General features: G+C 41.9%; 1 protein-coding gene across 1 annotated transcript in view; it reads right to left on the bottom strand.

Moving 5' to 3' along the window:
- Positions 1–304: 304 nt before the first annotated feature.
- Positions 305–22,842, bottom strand: part of LOC125461318 (PRELI domain containing protein 3B-like) — a 28,599-nt gene continuing 6,061 nt past the window's right edge. The window contains exons 2-6 of the mRNA XM_059652884.1: positions 18,823–18,991; positions 13,773–13,862; positions 5,554–5,624; positions 4,806–4,908; positions 305–4,058 (exon numbers count right to left, since the gene is read on the bottom strand). Coding sequence (XP_059508867.1) covers positions 3,945–4,058; positions 4,806–4,908; positions 5,554–5,624; positions 13,773–13,862; positions 18,823–18,991 — 547 coding nt within the window. The 3' untranslated portion in view covers positions 305–3,944. The remainder of the gene's footprint in view (positions 4,059–4,805; positions 4,909–5,553; positions 5,625–13,772; positions 13,863–18,822; positions 18,992–22,842) is intronic.

Genomic DNA, 22,842 nt, shown 5'->3' with positions numbered 1-22,842 from the left:
CAACACAACAAATTAAACCACTTCTGTCCAACCTCCATGCCCTGACCCCAACCAGTTTTTCCCACACCAAGCTCACCTCTCGTAGTTTGTTTATTGCACGGGTTCATAAATCTATGGTTCAGTTAACTACAGTTTCATTTCTCGGACTTCGCCATCCATGCTGTATTTGACTTCCATTGTATCATCTAAAGTCAGCTATCTGACTTCTGGTTTAATAGCTAATGCAGTGTGGACAAATGTTCAAATCCAAAGAAATACACTGACAATTCACTACTTTAAAAACACTAAATTTTATTGTCAGTTGTTAAAAAATGTTAACAACTTGGCTGGCGTTTGAAGTACAATTCAGTGCCATTAAATAAATACTATTCCATACAAAATGTCATGGAACTGAAAAATAGCAGAGATCTCACACAGGAAAATCATAATGAAAAAACTAATACTGTTGTCTTTTAATTGTATTAGCCTAATCCAATGCTTCATTCTTCTTGTTGGTCACATTAACTTCAACAAAATCTTCATCCAGCAAAACATTAAATAATAAATGTTACTAGCAGCATCTAAAAAAGTTCGTCTTTTTGTAGCTGTAAAACTTTTCATATCTTGGGACATTTTATGTCAAGAAGGAAATAAAAGTAGATCCAGGTTGGTCCAGGGAGGATTGTCCATTGTACTATGGCAAAACCATCAAATAAAGTAGGTCTAAGGGTGGAACATAGAACAGTCCTCTGAGCCCAAGTCACATATAACAGAATTCAATGTAAAATTGTCCCTTTAAACCCTTAACAGTATATATTACGCTGCCTAATTAAATCTGCTTCCTTTTGAACCCCACTTTTGAAAGAACAAGCTTTTGTGCTTGTACATATTAAGCAGTAAAGCAGACTAAACCCCATATAGTTTATGGAGATGAACTGTCCATATCACCTACTCCTCCAGAAATGGCACGAACCTTAGTATTCCCAGAGAATCAAACAAACTACAGCACAAAACAAAACTGTACCGGTGTGAACTCTTCAACTGGAGCTACCTACTATACAACAGAACGCCATAGAAGCTGAAAATTTGAAGTACAATATAAAATATGCGCCAAACACTCAGCGTAGGTGGCAAGATGAAGGCAGCATCAATACATCAGTTTGATGACCTTCGTCAGAAATTGTTCTGATAAAAAGTTAAACAACCTGAAATATTAAGCATACCTTCCTCTATGTATTTATCTACTTGAAGCGCAACTCCTTGTTGTACAGTTATACAAACCCAAGCTGAGCAGCAGACTCATTATATGCAGTGACATTTTCCAAATTATTAATTGGAAAACCTAATTTATTAAAATGTCATTTCTATTCACAACTAATAAATGAGTTTTGGCACAAATTATCTGTATGCCCAGGCAGTAGCAAAATTCCAAAGAGAACCGAGAGAAAATTATAATAAGTATTGATAAGAAAATTGCTTAAACTAAAACGTAAAATTTGGAATAAAAGAGGAATTTTCTTATTACAACAAATGCTGTGTGCGATGCCATTCAGTGTGGAATAGTAAAGACCAGAAGAATCCTGAACTACAGTGCTGCCCAAAAGTCTCTGTATTAGATTTATCGGTCCTGGGTCAGAAGGCGCAGGTGAAAGAAGGCACTGTTAACTGGTACCTGCCATTCTCTGCACTGAAGTAAACTTTCACACAGGAGGCACAAGCTCTGCATTTGCCCTCTCTCTAAGTGTAATAGAGACAGAGCACATGACCATTCCTGAGAGCAAGCCAAAATCCTGCTGCATGTAGTTGGTACTGTGTAACATCAGTGACTGTACAGAGAAGACCTCAACAGCGTCACTTCAGAAGACAAAAGCTCTCAACTCTCCCAAGAAAAAGAAGAAAAAGAAAAAGAAAGAGGTACAGGAAGAGAGCTCAGAGATATGCAGCTCTCAGGCACGCCAACCCAGATAGAATTCTCAATTCCAAATGTCCTGAAAGTTCAGATAAAGCTCTATTAAATTAATGAAAGCATGGTATTCATAAAACACTCACTTCTTAAAGCTCCTCATCTTTAATGAAATACCACTGAGTGACTTATATAGGGAAACATACAGTAGTTCCAAATACAGCAAGGTCCCACAGGTGATGAATTAATACATCTCTGATGGCACTGAAGGAGGAATGTTAGCCAAGATAGTGGAAAATCTCCCTTTGTCAAATACTGACTCAGGGTCTTTCACGTTCATGTAACTTAATAAAGTCTCATGTGAAGAGTAGCATTACTGAGTACTGTGTTGCTGTGGTGCTGTGTTCAATATTTTAGTGTGGCTTGTGCCAGCTGCCTTCTGATCCTGAGGCAGGATTGCTGCCAAACTGACACTTTAATCAACAACTCTGCAGGTTACAGTAATCACTTTACATTCAGAACAGGAAACTGTTTTGTAACAGAGAATCCTGCAAAAACACAATGAAATTCAAATTCTGTACACTTTCAAGTGCTTCAAAAATCTTAAAAGCATCTTCCAGTAAAAGAGACCACAGAGTGCAGCCCTGCTACAGAATATGTTGAGAGTCTCTTACAAGAAGGAAGAATCTTCACTTTAGAAAGCCTAGCACAAGAATTCTCGTTTGATAATGTTTGTGAGATATTAGTGTGCAGCTACAAAAGTATTGTTTCCCTACGGTCCAAAAATGGCTACAGGAGCATCCTAGGTATAAGATCAACAGCCAAAGCCAATACTGGTTCTTAGGGTCAGAAGGCAGAGGCCTAAGTCTAGTTATTTAGGTAGCCATGATATGCAAGGGTGATCACAAGGTGTCAGTGTGACGTTGATAATTTCAGAAACTAATATGATTGAGGTAAGGGCATTTTCTTGTACTATTTCACTGTTGGATCAGAGGACATTCCTGTAATGATGAAAAATAATTAAGGCAGAACAATCATATGTCTTCTCTTTTAAAAAGCACTACAACCAAGTTCTATAGGGTACATAAAACTTTCAGTTATGTTTCAGTGCTTTAGGAATATTGACACAACATAGAAAATGCTTGGCAAATTTGTTGGATAATTCATCCTAGGTTAAATTGTAAATGTTAACAGAACAAACAGATTACCAAAATCTAGTTTTCAGAAATTCACAGGAATATTCATTTAAAATGTACAACTGCAATTTTTTTTCGAGATGATAGCCATAATGTTAGTTTTCTGCTACAGACTTCTCTTAACCTGAAGACTTCAAATATAAACATACTAACTCCATAAATTCTGTACAATTTTATGTGATAAACGCCCATTTATTTAAGAATATTGCTTTGCATGACTGAGAACTAAATACAAGTTCTAAAAGTTTAACTTCTTAATTTTAGTACTGAAATTTAAAAATACTCATGCTGTAATACTTGCTGTTTGGAACCAACAGTTGGGCTGTTTGTTACAGGAGGTTAAAGCATACAATTTTTTCAAGTTCTCAGGCCAGTTAAGCATCCAGACAACAGACAGGATCTTTGTCAAAGTGATTCACCAGAGAAAGTTCTGCTTTCTGATCAATTCAAGTAACTGTTTCAAACACTTTTTCATTTTTAACCTCTGCAAGTATATGGGCCACCAAATTGGAGATCACAAGCTCCTCCGCTGCCAACTTTGCCACCTCTCAATTCTGATAAGACAATATACCTCGTAATAAATACTGACAACATCACTTCCCTCTGTGCATCTATTCCAAGAAACTCATCAAAACAAAAAATAAACCCTTCAGGAAAGCCTCTGCACTGTATGGCAGGGGCACAACTACAGTCAGCAGACAGCTGTATACAGCGTGCTACTGAAATAGAGCAAATATTAAGCAGATTCATGTTGCTATATACGTCTTCAACATGAAGCCCTGTGAACATGGAAAATGAAACGCACAGTGGGAAGCAATTCGCTAAGTAGCTCAGAGGCCAGCAACACATTTCTTAACAGCTCTTCATTACTCCACTGATGTTGCAGCCATTGGCATTTTAATACTTCCTCTTGCAGATGCTGCCAACTCTTCAATTTCTGCATTTAACCTGCGGATTACCCACTCCATTGCTTCACGGCCCTGCACAGAAAAACAGACATGGAGTGTGACAGCAGTGGCAAAAACAGGGCAAGTCATACAATAAATACATTTAAAAGTGTATGGCGAGGAAGGGACAATTATTAACCAATGCAGTAACACTGTTTGAACTGTTGAAAGCAATTCAACCCATTAATTAAACCACAGAACCCAAAAGTAGCATCACAACTATTTTTAATTCTTGTCAGCAACTTTCAGGCAAGCATGACTGGTGCTGCAATTGCCCTTGATGCCCACAAGGCAGAAAGTGGAAAGGTGGCAGGTTGACAGGAAGAAAGACAGTATGCCTAAAATGCTCAACCAAGTAAACTCACATCCATGGAATAACCAGATCAGAGGAGAGACAGACAAGGGACCACCTGCACGCTTAGAACTATATTTAAAAGCATATGAAGAAATGGTTGGGAGGGTGGATGAGGGGCTAGGACAAGCACACAGATAGATCAGTAACTGAGTTATTGAAAAAGTCACTGTGGCAGATACAAGTTTTGACGATGACAAAAATAAAACATGCACTCTATTCATAAAAGTTGCAGATTATTCAAAACAGAAGTATCAAAACATTGCATAATTGTGATCATTTCAGCATTCACAACTATAATACTTTGCAAAATGCAGGACCTGCTTAATTTTCGGAAGTCACGTAGCAAAATACACTAGACAGGTAATTTAAAAATTCTCTTTTAGGTTGTGAAACTTACAATTCTATTTCCCAACCACTATACTCACTTTATTTGCATTAGCAGAGATGCTGTTTGCCATTATACCTTCCATATAGCTGCTGAGACTGACCCCCTTCACACTGATAATAGCTTCTTGGGTAAGGATTGTTCTGAAACAACAAAACAGAATCATACACGAGATCCTAACAAAAGAACAGCAGCAAAGCAATTAATATACAATTTCCAAGTTCACCTTTTACTCAATTCTACTATAAAGATATAATGCAGAAATCAACCCTTCTTTCCACTTAAGGCCAGTCAACAAGTCAAGTGACTCAGTATTGGTAAACACCTTTACACTGAACATAAAAAAGATCAAACAAAGCAGGGGGGCAGAGAAACATAAAAAACCAAGGAATGAATGCATCTTACAAACCAATGCATTGTCTGGAGTTTGTCACTTGCTTCATTCAGCCTAATTGCTTAATTATATTATCGAACAGCTAAGTATTGAAAATGATAGAAAAGGAGTGGCACCAGATTGGCAGCTGGAATGCCATTGGTTGACACAACAAATTTCTGCTCTTAATCAAGTTGATGCAAAGTTGCTGATTCTCAACTTGGTATCTGCAAGGCAGACAATGTTAGTCATCCAAAAGGAAAACTTGCAAGTTATCCATGCAACCACACCAAGAAGAAACAGAAAGATTTCCTTTCCAAAGTGGATTAGTAATACATCCTCATCACATTGCTATTATACATATTTGCAAGGGCTTTGAGTAGAATCATTGCACTTGACCAACACATGTACCTACTTTTCTGGGTCCTGTGGATGGGGTTTATACTCCAATCGTTCATCCACCGATACTAGATTTGTTAATGTTATCTGTAACATACCACAATGAAGATCCAGAGTTTAGATATTATTCAGAACACTGAGCTTGAAAATGAAGATGCTCAGAATTATACACCAATAATAACTGAAAACACGGCCATGTAGACAACGGTGCCCAGTTTCATTTTGAAATTTGAGTTCATGTCAAATCCAGAATAATGGTCTGACTGAAGGCTATGAAGTGACATCAGCTTGGATAATCTTACTGGTATAAAACATAAGGTGAAACTGTACGCAATCCTGGAGAGACCACATGTTGGATGTTTCAGTGAATGGAAACTCATCATTGGTATAGTAGGGTTTGCTGTTTTGCAGCACAGTGTTACAGAACATTTAACATCACATTATCACACTCTTACACACTGCCATGGAGATAATAATGCTAAATTACGCTAACTTTACAACAGTGACAGGATATTGATATAGCAGGCCCATGGCTGTTATGCTGTATATGAGTCTCCCACTTATTTTCTTCATTTAACTATGGCATCATGTTCTTCTGAAACAAAAACAGAAGTTGTGGAAACACTCAACAGGTCTGGCAACATCTGTGAAGAGGGAAATCAGAGTTAACGTTTCGGGTCAGTGATCCTTCCTCAGAACTGAGCTTTTCCAGCAACTTCTGTTTTGTTTCTTGTATACAACATCTACAGTTCTTTCTGTTTCCATCATGTTCTTCTGTTCCTTTCCCTTCCATGTGTTAATGCTATTTGATTAGATTAGATTCCGTACAGTATGGAAACAGGCCCTTCAGCCCAACAAGTCCACACTGCCCCTTGGAGCATCCCATCCCCCTATAAACCACACACCCCTGAACACAACGGGTAATTTAGCATGGCCGATCCACCTAGCCTGCACATCTTTGGAATGTGGGAGGAAACTGGAGCACCTGGAGGAAACCCATGCAGACACAGGGAGAATGTCTGTGTGGAGTTTGCACAGTCACCTGAGGCTGGAATCGAACCCGGGTCCTTGGCGCTGTGAGGCTGCAGTGCTAACCACTGAGCCACCATGCCACCCCATATTTATTTCAACCTCTCCACATAATCATGAATTCTACTCTGTCCAGCTCTCTGGGTAAAGAAATCCTCTTGGATTCATGAGTGACCGCTCATATTTATGGCTCCTAGTTTTGAAATCCATCAGTAGTGGAAACATCTTCCTTACAGTTACCCTATCATTTCTTTTCATTGTCATAAAGACCAACCATTGAGTCACCCACAACTATCTCATCTTTTTTTGGGTGGGGGAGGAAAGAGTCCTAGCCTTTTCAGCCTTTGCAAAGTTATAACCTCTCAGTTCCAATATCATTGCACATCCATGGTGCTGCTTCTGCAGCGCCTCTATTTCTTTTTGTAAAGTGGAAACTGGATCTATAAACAGTGATCCACCCAAGATTCTCCACAAACATGGTACAACTTAACTGATTTTTAATTCTGAGATAATGGGAACTGCACATGCTGGAGAATTCCAAGATAATAAAATGTGAGGCTGGATGAACACAGCAGGCCAAGCAGCATCTCAGGAGCACAAAAGCTGACGTTTCGGGCCTAGACCCTTCATCAGAGAGGGGGATGGGGAGAGGGAACTGGAATAAATAGGGAGAGAAGGGGAGGCGGACCGAAGATGGAGAGTGAAGAAGATAGGTGGAGAGAGTACAGGTAGGGAGGTAGGGAGGGGATAGGTCAGTCCAGGGAAGACGGACAGGTCAAGGAGGTGGGATGAGGTTAGTAGGTAGCTGGGGGTGCGGCTTGGGGTGGGAGGAAGGGATGGGTGAGAGGAAGAACCGGCTAGGGAGGCAGAGACAGGTTGGACTGGTTTTGGGATGCAGTGGGTGGGGGGGAAGAGCTGGGCTGGTTGTGTGGTGCAGTCGGGGGAGGGGACGAACTAGGCTGGTTTAGGGATGCAGTAGGGGAAGGGGAGATTTTGAAACTGGTGAAGTCCACATTGATACCATATGGCTGCAGGGTTCCCAGGCGGAATATGAGTTGCTGTTCCTGCAACCTTCGGGTGGCATCATTGTGGCAGTGCAGGAGGCGGAGGTGGAGGAATTGGGAATAGGGGATGGAATTTTTGCAGGAGGGTGGGTGGGAGGAGGTGTATTCTAGGTAGCTGTGGCAGTCGGTGGGCTTGAAGTTGTCATCAGTTACAAGCTGGTTGCCTGAGATGGAGACTGAGAGGTCCAGGAAGGTGAGGGATGTGCTGGAGATGTGTCCAGGAAGGTGACGGATGTGCTGGAGATGGTCCAGGAAGGTGAGGGATGTGCTGGAGATGTCCAGGAAGGTGAGGGATGTGCTGGAGATGTATCGGCGCCGCCTCTTGCTCCCCAGAGGAGCTCGAACAGTTCATCCACTTCACCAACACCTTCCACCCCAACCTTCAGTTCACCTGGTGTGGTGGGGTTGGAGGGCAGTGTGGAGCAAACAAGGGAGTCACGGAGAGAGTGGTCTCTCCGGAAAGCAGACAGGGGAGGGGATGGAAAAATGTCTTGGGTGGTGGGGTCGGATTGTAAATGGCGGAAGTGTCGGAGGATGGTGCGTTGTATCCGGAGGTTGGTAGGGTGGTGTGTGAGAACGAGGGGGATCCTCTTAGGGCGGTTGTGGCAGGGGCGGGGTGTGAGGGATGTGTTGCGGGAAATACGGGAGACGCGGTCAAGGGCGTTCTCGATCACTGTGGGGGGAAAGTTGCGATCCTTAAAGAACTTGGACATCTGGGATGTGCGGGAGTGGAATGTCTTATCGTGGGAGCAGATGCGGCGGAGGCGGAGGAATTGGGAATAGGGGATGGAGTTTTTGCAGGAGGGTGGGTGGGAGGAGGTGTATTCTAGGTAGCTGTGGGAGTCGGTGGGCTTGAAATGGACATCAGTTACAAGCTGGTTGCCTGAGATGGAGACTGAGAGGTCCAGGAAGGTGAGGGATGTGCTGGAGATGGCCCAGGTGAACTGAAGGTTGGGGTGGAAGGTGTTGGTGAAGTGGATGAACTGTTCGAGCTCCTCTGGGGAGGAAGAGGTGGCGCCGATACATCTCCAGCACATCCCTCACCTTCCTGGACATCTCCAGCACATCCCTCACCTTCCTGGACCATCTCCAGCACATCCGTCACCTTCCGGGACACATCTCCAGCACATCCCTCACCTTCCTGGACCTCTCAGTCTCCATCTCAGGCAACCAGCTTGTAACTGATGACAATTTCAAGCCCACCGACTGCCACAGCTACCTAGAATACACCTCCTCCCACCCACCCTCCTGCAAAAACTCCATCCCCTATTCCCAATTCCTCCGCCTCCGCCGCATCTGCTCCCACGATAAGACATTCCACTCCCGCACATCCCAGATGTCCAAGTTCTTTAAGGATCGCAACTTTCCCCCCACAGTGATCGAGAACGCCCTCGACCGCGTCTCCCGTATTTCCCGCAACACATCCCTCACACCCCGCCCCTGCCACAACCGCCCTAAGAGGATCCCCCTCGTTCTCACACACCACCCTACCAACCTCCGGATACAACGCACCATCCTCCGACACTTCCGCCATTTACAATCCGACCCCACCACCCAAGACATTTTTCCATCCCCTCCCCTGTCTGCTTTCCGGAGAGACCACTCTCTCCGTGACTCCCTTGTTTGCTCCACACTGCCCTCCAACCCCACCACACCCGGCACCTTCCCCTGCAACCGCAGGAAATGCTACACTTGCCCCCACACCTCCCCCCTCACCCCCATCCCAGGCCCCAAGATGACATTCCACATTAAGCAGAGGTTCACCTGCACATCTGCCAATGTGGTATACTGCATCCACTGTACCCGGTGCGGCTTCCTCTACATTGGGGAAACCAAGCGGAGGCTTGGGGACCGCTTCGCAGAACACCTCCGCTCAGTTCGCAACAAACAACTGCACCTCCCAGTCGCAAACCATTTCCACTCCCCCTCCCATTCTCCAGATGACATGTCCATCATGGGCCTCCTGCACTGCCACAATGATGCCACCCGAAGGTTGCAGGAACAGCAACTCATATTCCGCCTGGGAACCCTGCAGCCATATGGTATCAATGTGGACTTCACCAGTTTCAAAATCTCCCCTTCCCCTACTGCATCCCTAAACCAGCCTAGTTCGTCCCCTCCCCCGACTGCACCACACAACCAGCCCAGCTCTTCCCCCCCACCCACTGCATCCCAAAACCAGTCCAACCTGTCTCTGCCTCCCTAACCGGTTCTTCCTCTCACCCATCCCTTCCTCCCACCCCAAGCCGCACCCCCAGCTACCTACTAACCTCATCCCACCTCCCTGACCTGTCCGTCTTCCCTGGACTGACCTATCCCCTCCCTACCTCCCCACCTATACTCTCTCCACCTATCTTCTTTACTCTCCATCTTCGGTCCGCCTCCCCCTCTCTCCCTATTTATTCCAGTTCCCTCTCCCCATCCCCCTCTCTGATGAAGGGTCTAGGCCCGAAACGTCAGCTTTTGTGCTCCTGAGATGCTGCTTGGCCTGCTGTGTTCATCCAGCCTCACATTTTATTATCTTGATTTTTAATTCTGTTACTTTACAAATGCATTTTAATGTGTTTCTACTTTAAATGATTTGAGAGACTGAACAAGGTCTCTATTCCATCAAATTGGAATTGATCACTGCAACAAGTACAAATACGGAGACAGATGGAAGGACTATGTTATTTTGATTCTTTTTGACGCAGTTCTATCGTATGATTTTGGAAAGCAAAGGAGAAATTTTCATTCGTGCACTGTCACGCCATCTCAGGTACCTGAAATTTTAAACTGGTGGAAAGCACTAGCATCAATCACCTCAATATTCACCTGGCCACAGATCCGGACAGGAAGGTGCGTCACAGTAAATCTGGTAGTAAAATCCGAGTTTGTACCAATAATATTTTCCACAAAAGTCACTTTGATTTCAAAACCCAACTAGTTTATTGATATTCTTCGAGTGAGGGAATCTTTTGCCCCTGGAATAATTGTCCCCACTCGCAGGAGAGTCAGTAACCAGAAGAGTTTTAAGATAACTCCTCTCCAGTTCATTTTCTGATCAGGAATGCACGGCTTGAAAGGGTGATGGAATCAATTTCAAAAGAGAAACTGGATGAGTATATATAGTGGAAAAATATTGCAGAGTTACAGGTATAGAAGAGGGAGTGGGACCAACTACACAGCTTGCTCTGAAATCCATTGATTGGAATGTGTTAATGTTATAAAATGAAAAAGGGAAATCCAGAAATGTATATGCAGTAATCAATACGTATTAAACACGATGACCTGGGGTGGTTCAAAGCTTGGTTAAAGAGATGTTTTTAACAGATTAAAGGTGGAAAGAAAGCCACAGGGATTGAGGGATGAAAATCTAGAGCTTTGGGTACAGACAGATGAATTCACTGCAAAGAGAAGGGATTTAGGTGTTCAGAATCAGAGAACCAAGGTCACAGAGGGATTTAAATACTGGATAAGACTTTAAAATCGGAGACATTGAGATACTGGAAGACAGTGTAGGTCAGTAACTACATGGATAGTCATATTGATGTAGGGACTGGATTCTGAACAGCAGAGTTTTGGATTTAAAAGTTTTTGAAGGAAGAGATCACTAGAAAGATCAGAAATAGAAACAAAGGGTGCTGGAGAAACTTAGCTGATCTTAGAGAGAGAAACAGACTTAGTATTTTGAGTCCAATGACGCTACTTCAGAATATAGATTTGAAATGCTGACTGTTTCTTGCTCCACAGATGATGCCAGAACTGCTGAATTTCTCCAGCCCTCTGTGGATGCAAGAAATCTGAAATACAAACAGTATTTCGCTTTTAGTGGAATAATTTGGTTTGGAGGTTTAAAGAAGTCTTAGATGAAGATTTATGCAGGAAATGAAACAAGGCAGTGGAAGTAGGCAAATATATGAAGTTAGAAGCTCACCTCAAGATGGAAAAGGCTAAAAAGGTTTAACCTGGCAGGTGAGTGACAGGATTAGCAGCAAAGTAATAGAGTTTATGCCAAACCCATCACCTTTTAGAAACATAGAATCCCCAGTGTGGAAACAAGCCATTCAACCCAACAAATCCACACAGACCTTCTGAAAACCATCCTACCCAGACCTATCCCCTAACTCTATCCTTGTATTTCCAATACCTAATGCACCTAACCTACATGATGGACAACTTAGCACGGTCAATCCACCTAACTTACACATCTTTGGACTGTGGGAGGAAAAGTGGCTCAGTGGTTAGCACTGCTGCCTCACAGTGCCAAGGACCCGGGTGCGATTCTACCCACAGATGACTGTCAGTGTGGAGTTTATACATTCTCCCCATGTCAGCGTGGGTTTCCTCCGGTTTTCTCCCACAGTCCAAAGGTGTGCATGCTAGATGGATTGGCCATGCTAAATGGCCTGTAGCGTTCAGGGATGTGTAGATTAGGTGGGTGGATGTGGGTGGGATGCTCTGTGGGTCGGTGTGGACTTGTTGTGCTGAAGGGTCTGTTTCCACACTGTTCGGATTCTATGATTTCTATGAAACTGGAGTACCTGGCGGAAGCCCATACATTCAGTTGGCCCAGGCTGGAATTGAACCTGGGTCTCTGGCTCTGTGAGGCAGCAGTGCTAAACACTGAGCCGTGTCACCAACATGTGAAAGGAGAAAATTAACGCTTCCTAAAACTGAGTGTAATACAAGAAATCTGGGGACACAAGCAGTAGAGAGGCAGAGTAGATTGATGGAGATAAAGGAGTAAATTACTGCAAATGCTGGAATCTGTACTGAAAACAAAAATTACTGGAGATCACAGGTCAGGCAGCTGCGATCTCCAGCATTTTTTGGTTTCAGATAGAGAGATAGGAGTTAGTTGTAGTCAGTCAGGGTGCAGCCTGTCAGTCCTGCTTTTCAATTCTATTACTCGACAAGTTTACTCTAGTGTCTTGTTTATATTTTTATGGACTTGTCAACCTTTGCTTTTACTGTTAGGTGTGCAGCAGTTAATTGCACAGAATGGAGTTGATCACACTTTTGGCAGACTGAAACTAAAGGAAATTAATTTTATCTTGGAAAAAAGTGCAAGCTTTCCTAATCTCCAATACCTGAGCACAATCAAGGTCATTTGACCACAATGATACTGCTTCCAGTGGATATGATTGCCAAGATTCCAAAACAGACTCAGTATTCAACATTTAAGAATTTTGCTAAGAATTCAGCTCAGAGTAGTCCATAACAGTGAATAATTCCACGAGCATGTTTTAGATGACAAAGGCACACTGGGAAAAAAAAAGTATTTACTGATTTGGCAAATCTTTAAAGTAATGTTCAGACGCTTAATGTTCTCCAGATCTACTCTGTTTTGCATTAGAGAGTCGTCGATTTGATACCCAGTCTGTGCCAAATTGAAGTAATATTAACAGAATTGACTGCAGGATCTCTCGATTAGGAAAGGGAGCGGGGTGGAAGTGCCAGCTTTAGCACCCATTCACAAAGCAAAGACACTGTGGAAAATGTGCACTTGACATGAGTAAGCTGGGTTCAGCTTATGGTGCCCTTACATCAAATAGCTGCCTCACACATGGACTAGGGCACTGGCAAGATGCTGCCCAATGTACAGCCAGGTTATAGCAACAGTTTCAGAGTAAACTATCCAAAGATTAGTGCAAAACCTTCCTGTTATACCATAAATGTGATACACCTTGGAACAAATAAGCAAAAGTAATAAATAATAGATCTACTTTTGGGTAAGATAATATAGTTGAAATGCCGTCATAGCAAGAATAAAGTATGATCCACTGTGTACCTAAAAGATACTAATTAGTTTGCTTATACCTGCAACTCACTGGTACAAACCGGTTGCCACAAGACATTTTTGGTGTGTGATTTTTCCCTGGCACTTAAGTCACCATGCTTGGAATTTAATGGTTAATTTTTATCTGTTAACCCTACAGAAGGAAATACAGATCAAGAAACACCACATCTTGGACTTCAAATGCAGGCCATTACATAAAGCAAGGTCTCATCATTTCAGAATATGGGACTGATTACTAGCCAAATCTGGAGTTTCTAAAATGATGGAGAATCTTTGGTCACGTATTAAAACTCCAACTAATCCCCATGCATTAGGCAAGGGAAAACCATGTACGATTTCTAGTCACGTTACTTGACTGACATTTGCAGATCTTAGCTCCATGGTCCGTTTCACAGGGTCCACAACAGAGTGTTCATGCACGTACGTCCGTGTCCTCGATGCACCAATGAGCTGAAAAATTGAAAGAAAGATCGATGTTACCAGTCAGCAATAATTTAGCATTTGACAAAAATGACATTTTATGTTACGGTGGAACTAGCCACATGACTGCTCCCCAACCACATAGTTTTTAAGTGAGACTCTCCAGATTCCCAATGCTGCATTCGTGGACACAGCCGAGAAGCCCCAGCATATTTCAGTTCCTTGTCAAAGCAGAGACAACCATTTATTGTGTTACAGTCCTTTCTCCCATTACCTGTCCACCTATGAAAGGTGACATACATGGACGAAATGGCCATTTCTGATGATGCGTTTTAACGTGATGCACCATTGCAAAGGGCTAGGAGGCCAATCCTTGAGGCAGGCTTTGCCACTTGCTGCACATGAAGTTGCTAATTGCTGTCAATTGTTGCATTTAGCATTGGCATTTGTTGCCAAACATTTTACCCACTGGTTGTGGTGGTCATCCACAGCCCATGGGACGTGTTGCCATTTTACTGTGTCACCGCTGAGTGATTCCCTGGTTCAAGATCTCCAGGTCACTTTTACAAATGTCTCCCTGTAGCAGAGCTTTAATCATTCAATTAGTTGTCCAGCCCTTTCTCCCTCATCATACAGAAAAACCTAAGGTATGTCTCTCATCCTGCTTGGACACATATGCAGAATGTTTGGATTGCGGAGCCAGATAGAAGTGGTGGATAAGTGGGGTAACAGAGATATCTAACACATTCAACAATCAAGATACTCCCTTCTATTTCAGCTGGTTAAACATAAAAGCCTCAATTACATTGATCCACTTCAGTTAACCAGGAACCCCTTGTTCATCAGCACTTGAGGGAATAAGTTGTTGGACTACAGCCAGACAGTAAACAAATATGACTGACTGAGTTTCTCTAGAGCAGACATGGATGGGTGAATGGACTGCTCATGGGCTATAATGACTCTAAACAATGGACAAAGAGTATTAGGTCAAGCTACACAAGAAATAAAGGAAGTTGTAGATAATTTGTTTTTAAGGACTCTAGATGCCCGAACATTCTCAATTGCAACAACACTCTAGCTACATCTTGCACAAATAATTTATTTATCAAGCTGTTGGAAACAGACACCATGGTCTATCCTACAGATGAGCTGTGCCACATAGACTAATAGAATTTTTCAGTACAGAAGGACCCCATTTGACCCATTGTTGTCTATACCAACTCCCAAAAGAGCTACCCACCTAGTCCCACTCTCCAGCCATATATGTAGCCCTCTAAATTCATCACTTTCAAATACTCAGCTCTCTTTTGAAATTTCATATGTAATCCACTTCTAGCAGTCTCCCAGAAAGCCTCATCTCACTCCTAGCTCTCTAACTGACAATCTTGAAATTGTGACTCCTAGCATACCAGCTAGTGGAAACAGAATATCCAGAAAATCCTCAATAAGAGTTTTTGTAATTTTGAACACCTCAATAAAGGCACCTCTTAATCTTGTCTGCTCGAAGGAGAAGACAACCAATCTCTTTCCTTGTATCTAAAATCCTTCATTCCTGGTATCATTCCAGTAAATCTCAAAATGGGAAACACTTGAATGTAATTAAGCTGTAAACTGATACCATCCAATTTAAAAAAACTCCTCCCATGGGTTAAATTCCTCTACTTAGACTAAAGCAATGAGTTAGACTCTTGGCTCCTGACCTAGTTTGGGAAGTAATGCAATCGAAGTCATCAGATAAGGTATCACACGCAAACAGGAATTAGCATCAAATAAAGGGAGTGTGCAATTCCTGACTTTCTCTCACGCGCATATCCATTCCTTACTTTCTAAAAAATTCTTAGTAGTAACTTGCTGATCCACCCAGGAGACATAGTAAAAGAACAGAAAGTTGACCTTGACCTACTTTTTGATGCATTAAATTGTTGTGCTGTGCAATAGGAGGTAGCCTGATACAGAATTACACAACTGAAGTTAACGCAACCAGTGTAACCTTTAACATACATTCCATGACAGAATCCAAGTCCATGATCGTTGCTATTATGATTGAACTTTACCTGTTTTGTCAGGCTGAACTGATAAAGTAAATGCATTATGCAACTCATACATTCATTTGATAAAATAAATAGCAATGCTATAAACCTAAACCACAAAACTCAGCCTACTAGGATTAAGTTCTTTTATAACTTCATCTTCCCTCATCCTGCCATTATATACAATGGACTGAGTTAACCCAGCACAATATATATAGCTACTCATAACAGGACGCAGGCTAGAATGTCACTCATCCAAATTCACAAGTCCAACCTGAACAGTGAACCAAACACAATTCAGATCTATGAAAAGAGAACTCCTTATAGGGAGACTGGAGATTGAAGCTGGAGGGCCACAACATCTATGAAGCACACTCTAGTTTCTTGATCCCCAAGTGCATACATCTATCAGACTGGGCCACTTAAATTATATGTTGAAAACTAGTCAATCCAACAAAACCGGGTACAATAACTCAAAATTTATACAGCAAGACAACAACTTACCTATATAACTAAACAGATTTCCCATGTAAAATTTTAATGATTTCAATCACATGATTAAGAAAACCGACAAGGTGCTACATAAATGCAAGTTACTTCTAACAGGACTCAGAACAGGTCTTTTGGAACATCCAGGAACATGAAAGCCAAAAAGGACAATCTAGTTTGTCACCAAGAAGCCATTAATACATCTTGGTGCCAAGGCTCGTGGGCCACACGTGGCTTAGAAACTGTACAGATAACGGGTTTCAGACTTAAATGTAAATGCGTATCAATAAACCCGCTTTATAAATTTACCAACCATTACTGGATGACAAATTAATACAAGCTATGACCACATAGAACATAGAACATAGAACAGTACAGCACAGAACAGGCCCTTCAGCCCACAATGTTGTGCCGACCATTGATCCTCATGTATGCACCCTCAAATTTCTGTGACCATCTGCATGTCCAGCAGTCTCTTAAATGACCCCAATGACCTTGCTTCCACAACTGCTGCTGGCAACGCATTCCATGCTCTCACAACTCTCTGTGTAAAGAACCCACCTCTGACATCCCCTCTATACTTTCCACCAACCAGTTTAAAACTATGACCCCTCGTGCTAGCCATTTCTGCCCTGGGAAATAGTCTCTGGCTATCAACTCTATCTATGCCTCTCATTATCTTGTATACATCAATTAGTCCCCCTCTCCTCCTCCTTTTCTCCAATGAAAAGAGACCGAGCACAGTCAACCTCTCCTCATAAGATAAACCCTCCAGTCCAGGCAGCATCCTGGTAAACCTCCTCTGAACCCTCTCCAAAGCATCCACATCTTTCCTATCATAGGGCGACCAGAACTGGACGCAGTATTCCAAGTGCGGTCTAGCCAAAGTTTTATAGAGCTGCAACAAGATCTCACGACTCTAAAACTCAATCCCCCTGTTCATGAAAGCCAAAACACCATATGCTTTCTTAACAACCCTGTCTACTTGGGTGGCCATTTTAAGGGATCTATACATGATATTGAGAATTCAACTGGACTGATGAGACAGCTTGAAACCATCTCACTATCACTATCTCACTATCAAAACTGGAAATCCAGTTAGAGGGTTGAATTACTTTCGAAATATTTATTTAGAATGCTCAAGAATTTAAAAATGGGCATTCTTAATGATTATTGTTTTACCAAACACTTAGAGTGCTGATTTTGATCCAACTTTCCCTCCTGACTATGGATCCTCCCGAGCTGCTGATACGAAGTTGCATATGGTTCTCTTCCTGAATAAAGGGGCTGTTCACAGTCTATTATGAAGTCATCAGATTCCATTTCATCAACTTCTGGGTGGTTGGGCACTGGTCCAGATTGATTAATGTCATAGTGACAACTCTAAAACGTGGCTAATGATGACCCTATAGTTTGATCCTGCTTAACGATAACAGTTTGGAATACGTTTTTACACTCGTTCTTCATTGGGATATTTTAGTTGCGCTATCATGGGTTAGGGGCTACTATATTTGGAAAAGCAGTAATTAGACATGTCACCAAATATACTAACATATAATTCAAAATGTCACAAACAAATGACTGACTTGTTAGACAAACACCGTGCTACAATATAACACTGCTACACCACTTCCCAGAATTATTTTCAGGCTAATAAAATGTACATTTGGATAGCATCCCTAGTACACAGAATCAACGAAATGGGTTTGAGGGCGAGATGGAATATTTGGCACGTGGCCTGGTTACTAGGGATTGCTGCAGGTTGAGCGATAGTTATGGTTCATTGAGCAGGGCAAGAGTTTGGGGGATCTGAAGCTTTGTGAGAAGGTGCACTCACTAACCTTGACCACCCACTTCAGGTCATTCACAAGGGAATGAGATATGCTGCTTAAAAAAAAACAAGAGGGGCTATGGGAAGATGGGAGGGAGGCAAATGAACAGCAGCTAAGTTGTTCCTGTAGAGAGCCAGCACACACACAATGGGACATATGACCTTTTTCTATGGTGTAACCATTCACTTCTATAAGAGAATTAAAAGTAGGGGGGATAAAAAAAGGAGGATCAGTGGTAGGAAGAGGAGATGTTATGGTGAAGCAAAGTGTTCAAAATCTTTTAGAAACTGGGATAACATAACAGGATTTACAGAAAGCACTTTGGTGAACAGGTACATTGTGGCTCAACCAACTGGGACAAAGTCAAAAGGATAATATTTGCCAGGATGATCATGCAAAGTTAAAGAGCAGTACTGATATAGGCTGGGAAACAAATCTTTTACTCATTCAACTGCAGACTGACGTTGTCCTTGCAGGGTTAAAATAAAATAGGGCCAGAGGTTTTAAAAATGTTTGTGCTTGTGAGAAAACAAAAATTGACAAGATCGAGAGAATACATGGAAAAATTCGATAACGTTTTCTGCCCCTTAATATCTAAAAGTGATGGTTAATTGTTCATAGTAGAAGAACAATACTTACTGATTTAACAACAGATGGTAGACCCCATTCCGTACTGAGAAGCCTTTGACTATGTAACTTGCCTTGGTCATCAACACGTCGATCTAATACATCTACTCCTACAACACACGGATTCATGGGATTGGGATACTTCTGCATGGCAGCTTTGAAAACCGTTTCCCAAGGGTGGCTGAAGAAAGAAATAAAAAGATTCAGCAACAAAACACTGGAAAAGAAAAATTACAGACTGCATAAGTGTATAGGTGAATTTTGCCTTGAAAACAACGAAGTAGGATAATTCTAACAGTTTAGAAACTTCAACTCTGTTGCGAACTTACTTGTTCAAGCATTAGTGTCTCATTTAAAGACATTATCCGTGGTTTGTTAATTCCTAAATGAATCATGATTCAAAATTTAGATATTTAAAAATACAATTTTACACGTTCAGAAGATTCTACCAGTTCCACTGTCCAGCATGCCAATTGCAACATTGCTTCTAGAATCTACAGTATTGTATTTCCAGAGATTAAGAGGTCAGAAAGTTTCAAATTATCATGCCCAATAAGAATCTGTAGACAAGTACCGTACCAACACTAACTAATTACCATTCTTAAAATAAGCCTGTAACTTACTTATACAAATGTATGTCCTGAATTTACAATTTAAAACATGAAAACTAATAAGGACAGACAACAAAAGCTGTCAGAAATTTAAGGAACTATGAAAATGTTAAGAGGATATCTCAAAAAACTGTAAAAGAAAGGATTTTTCTATGTATATTAGCAAATACTTAAAAAGATACACGCTGAATGAAACAAAATAAAGTGAAGAAATGGCAGAAATACTAAACAAGTAATTTAGGAAAATTCTGAGATACCAATTACTAAGGCGTAAACATTGATAATTTTCAATAAATTTGAGTTGGGCCAAAGATTCTATTTCCGTGCTGTATGACTCTACGACCCTAGGTGGCAGACTTTACAAATGCTTCCAAGATAAACTGGGCAAAAAAAACACAATGGGACCATATCCTAGCAGGTTGAGGGAAGTCAGGGCCAAACAGAATCCCACTGATTAATTTCAACTCCTTCAGGACAGAAAACTATGGCAAAGAAATGGAAGGAGGCAAATATGACACTTCTTTAAAAGTAAAACAAAATCTTACTTCAAAATAAGATGTTGGTGTATACAGTCTTGAAATAAAATTACAAACAGATCAGAGAAACAGGCCAACCAGGGGCCATCTAAGATAACAATGTGTGGAGCTGGATGAACACAGCAGGCCAAGCACATCTCAGGAGCACAAAAGCTGACGTTTTGGGCCTAGACCCTTCATCAGAGAGGGGGATGGGGTGAGGGTTCTGGAATAAATAGGGAGAGAGGGGGAGGCGGACCCAAGATGGAGAGAAAAGAAGATAGGTGGAGAGAGTATAGGTGGGGAGGTAGGGAGGGGATAGGTCAGTCCAGGGAAAACGGACAGATCAAGGAGGTGGGATGAGGTTAGTAGGTAGGAAATGGAGGTGCAGCTTGAGGTGGGAGGAAGGGATGGGTGAGAGGAAGAACAGGTTAGGGAGGCAGAGGCAGGCTGGGCTGGTTTTGGGATGCAGTGGGGGGAGGGGACGAGTTGGGCTGGTTGTGTGATACAGTGGGGGGAGGGGACGAACTGGGCTGGTTTTGGGATGCGGTGGGGGAAGGGGAGATTTTGAAGCTGGTGAAGTCCACATTGATACCATTGGGCTGCAGGGTTCCCAAGCGGAATATGAGTTGCTGTTCCTGCAACCAGGGGCCATCTACCTGGATCTCTTAAAAGCAAACTGAGCCTGACAAAGATTCTAGAATCCCTTGTAGTAGTAAAGAAAAGCCTAGGAAATTCACAGGAGAATGCAGTAAAATTGGTTTCCACAGCCTTTTAAAAAAAAATGTAGGGAGCTGTTTCTTGAAGGAAATAGAAACAGAGGACACTTGGATATGGTGGGTGATGTGGGGCTGCTCTTAATAACTCCCTATATAAATGACCTGGAGTTACGAACTGCAAACTAACAAAGATCATGAAAGATAGCTAAAGGGTACAGCAGTTAGGTAATGAATATAGTTCAATTTTTAAAAATGGAAACACATTCAGTAACAATCCAAAATTATTTTAAGTCAATGAAGAATACATTGATTGTAAAGATTTATAATAATTTCGAGGAACCTTAGGGTGCAAATATATAAGCACTAAGAATTGCTACATGTAAATGACCCACAAAAAAAGTAGAATCCTTGGTTTTACACTTAAAGATGTAGAATACAACATTAATGTCGAATTTTTAGGATGTGACAATTAAGTTTAGTTGGAGTATCATCTAAGTTTGTAACTGAGGTCATAAGGACACTTTTCTGCCTGGAATATTCTGCCTGGAAGTCAGTGGTGAGTGGGGTTCCACAGGGCTCTGTCCTTGGGCCTCTACTGTTTGTAATTTTTATTAATGACTTGGATGAGGGGATTGAAGGATGGGTCAGCAAGTTTGCACACGACACAAAGGTCGGAGGTGTCGTTGACAGTGTAGAGGGCTGTTGTAGGCTGCAGCGGGACATTGACAGGATGCAGAGATGGGCTGAGAGGTGGCAGATGGAGTTCAACCTGGATAAATGCGAGGTGATGCATTTTGGAAGGTCGAATTTGAAAGCTGAGTACAGGATTAAGGATAGGATTCTTGGCAGCGTGGAGGAACAGAGGGATCTTGGTGTGCAGATACATAGATCCCTTAAAATGGCCACCCAAGTGGACAGGGTTGTTAAGAAAGCATATGGTGTTTTGGCTTTCATTAACAGGGGGATTGAGTTTAAGAGTTGTGAGATCTTGTTGCAGCTCTATAAAACTTTGGTTAGACCGCACTTGGAATACTGCGTCCAGTTCTGGGTGCCCTATTATAGGAAAGATGTGGATGCTTTGGAGAGGGTTCAGAGGAGGTTTTCCAGGATGCTGCCTGGACTGGAAGGCTTATCTTATGAAGAGAGGTTGACTGAGCTCAGTCTCTTTTCATTGGAGAAAAGGAGGAGGAGAGGGGACCTAATTGAGGTATACAAGATAATGAGAGGCATAGATAGATAGCCAGAGACTATTTCCCAGGGCAGAAATGGCTAGCACGAGGGGTCATAGTTTTAAGCTGGTTGGTGGAAAGTATAGAGGGGATGTCAGAGGCAGGTTCTTTACGCAGAGAGTTGTGAGAGCATGGAATGCGTTGCCAGCAGCAGTTGTGGAAGCAAGGTCATTGGGGTCATTTAAGAGACTGCTGGACATGTATATGGTCACAGAAATTTGAGGGTGCATACATGAGGATCAATGGTCGGCACAACATTGTGGGCTGAAGGGCCTGTTCTGTGCTGTACTGTTCTATGTTCTATGTTCTTTTAAAAGCAATAAAAATGTGCAAAAAGAATAATCAGTCAGTCATTCAAGGATGTTTTCACTTGAATTGTGAAATTTAAAGAACAGTCTCAACTTTTGAATAGTGATAACATAAATGGTGGACCTTTCCCACTGGTCAGACAGTTTGTCCGATTGTGACTCAAATTCATTACCATTAAAGGTTAGAAACAAAGACAGAAAATTATGAAAAAACTCAAGAGGTCAGGGAATAGGTGAGGAGGGAGAAATGTTAGTTTTCCAGGTTAGAACTCCAATTTCATTAAATTTTAGCTTGTAAAAAAATCAGTCCTGACCCTGCCAACATTTGTTGCTTATCCTAAATTCCAGCGAAGCTGTGTAACTTTCTTATTCTGCAAAAAAGTTACTCAAGCAGAACTCACAAATATTCTCAGAGGGAATTAGGCACTATATAAAAATATTAAGAAATGCAAGGGTCTAAAACTAGAACTTGAATCAGTCTAGACGCACAAAAACCCTCATTTAGATTTGATAGATCTGATTCCTTAATACTCTATCAATCCACTTACAATTAGCATAACCACACAAGAATTAAATAAGTTATTTTTATTTAACAGAAGTTGATCAAACACCAGTCAGATCTGGCGGGTGATAATGACAAAGAAATTGTC

Source organism: Stegostoma tigrinum, chromosome 19, assembly GCF_030684315.1.
Source record: "Stegostoma tigrinum isolate sSteTig4 chromosome 19, sSteTig4.hap1, whole genome shotgun sequence".
NCBI classification, from domain to species: domain Eukaryota; kingdom Metazoa; phylum Chordata; class Chondrichthyes; order Orectolobiformes; family Stegostomatidae; genus Stegostoma; species Stegostoma tigrinum.
This window is presented reverse-complemented; position numbering and strand designations above follow the sequence as displayed.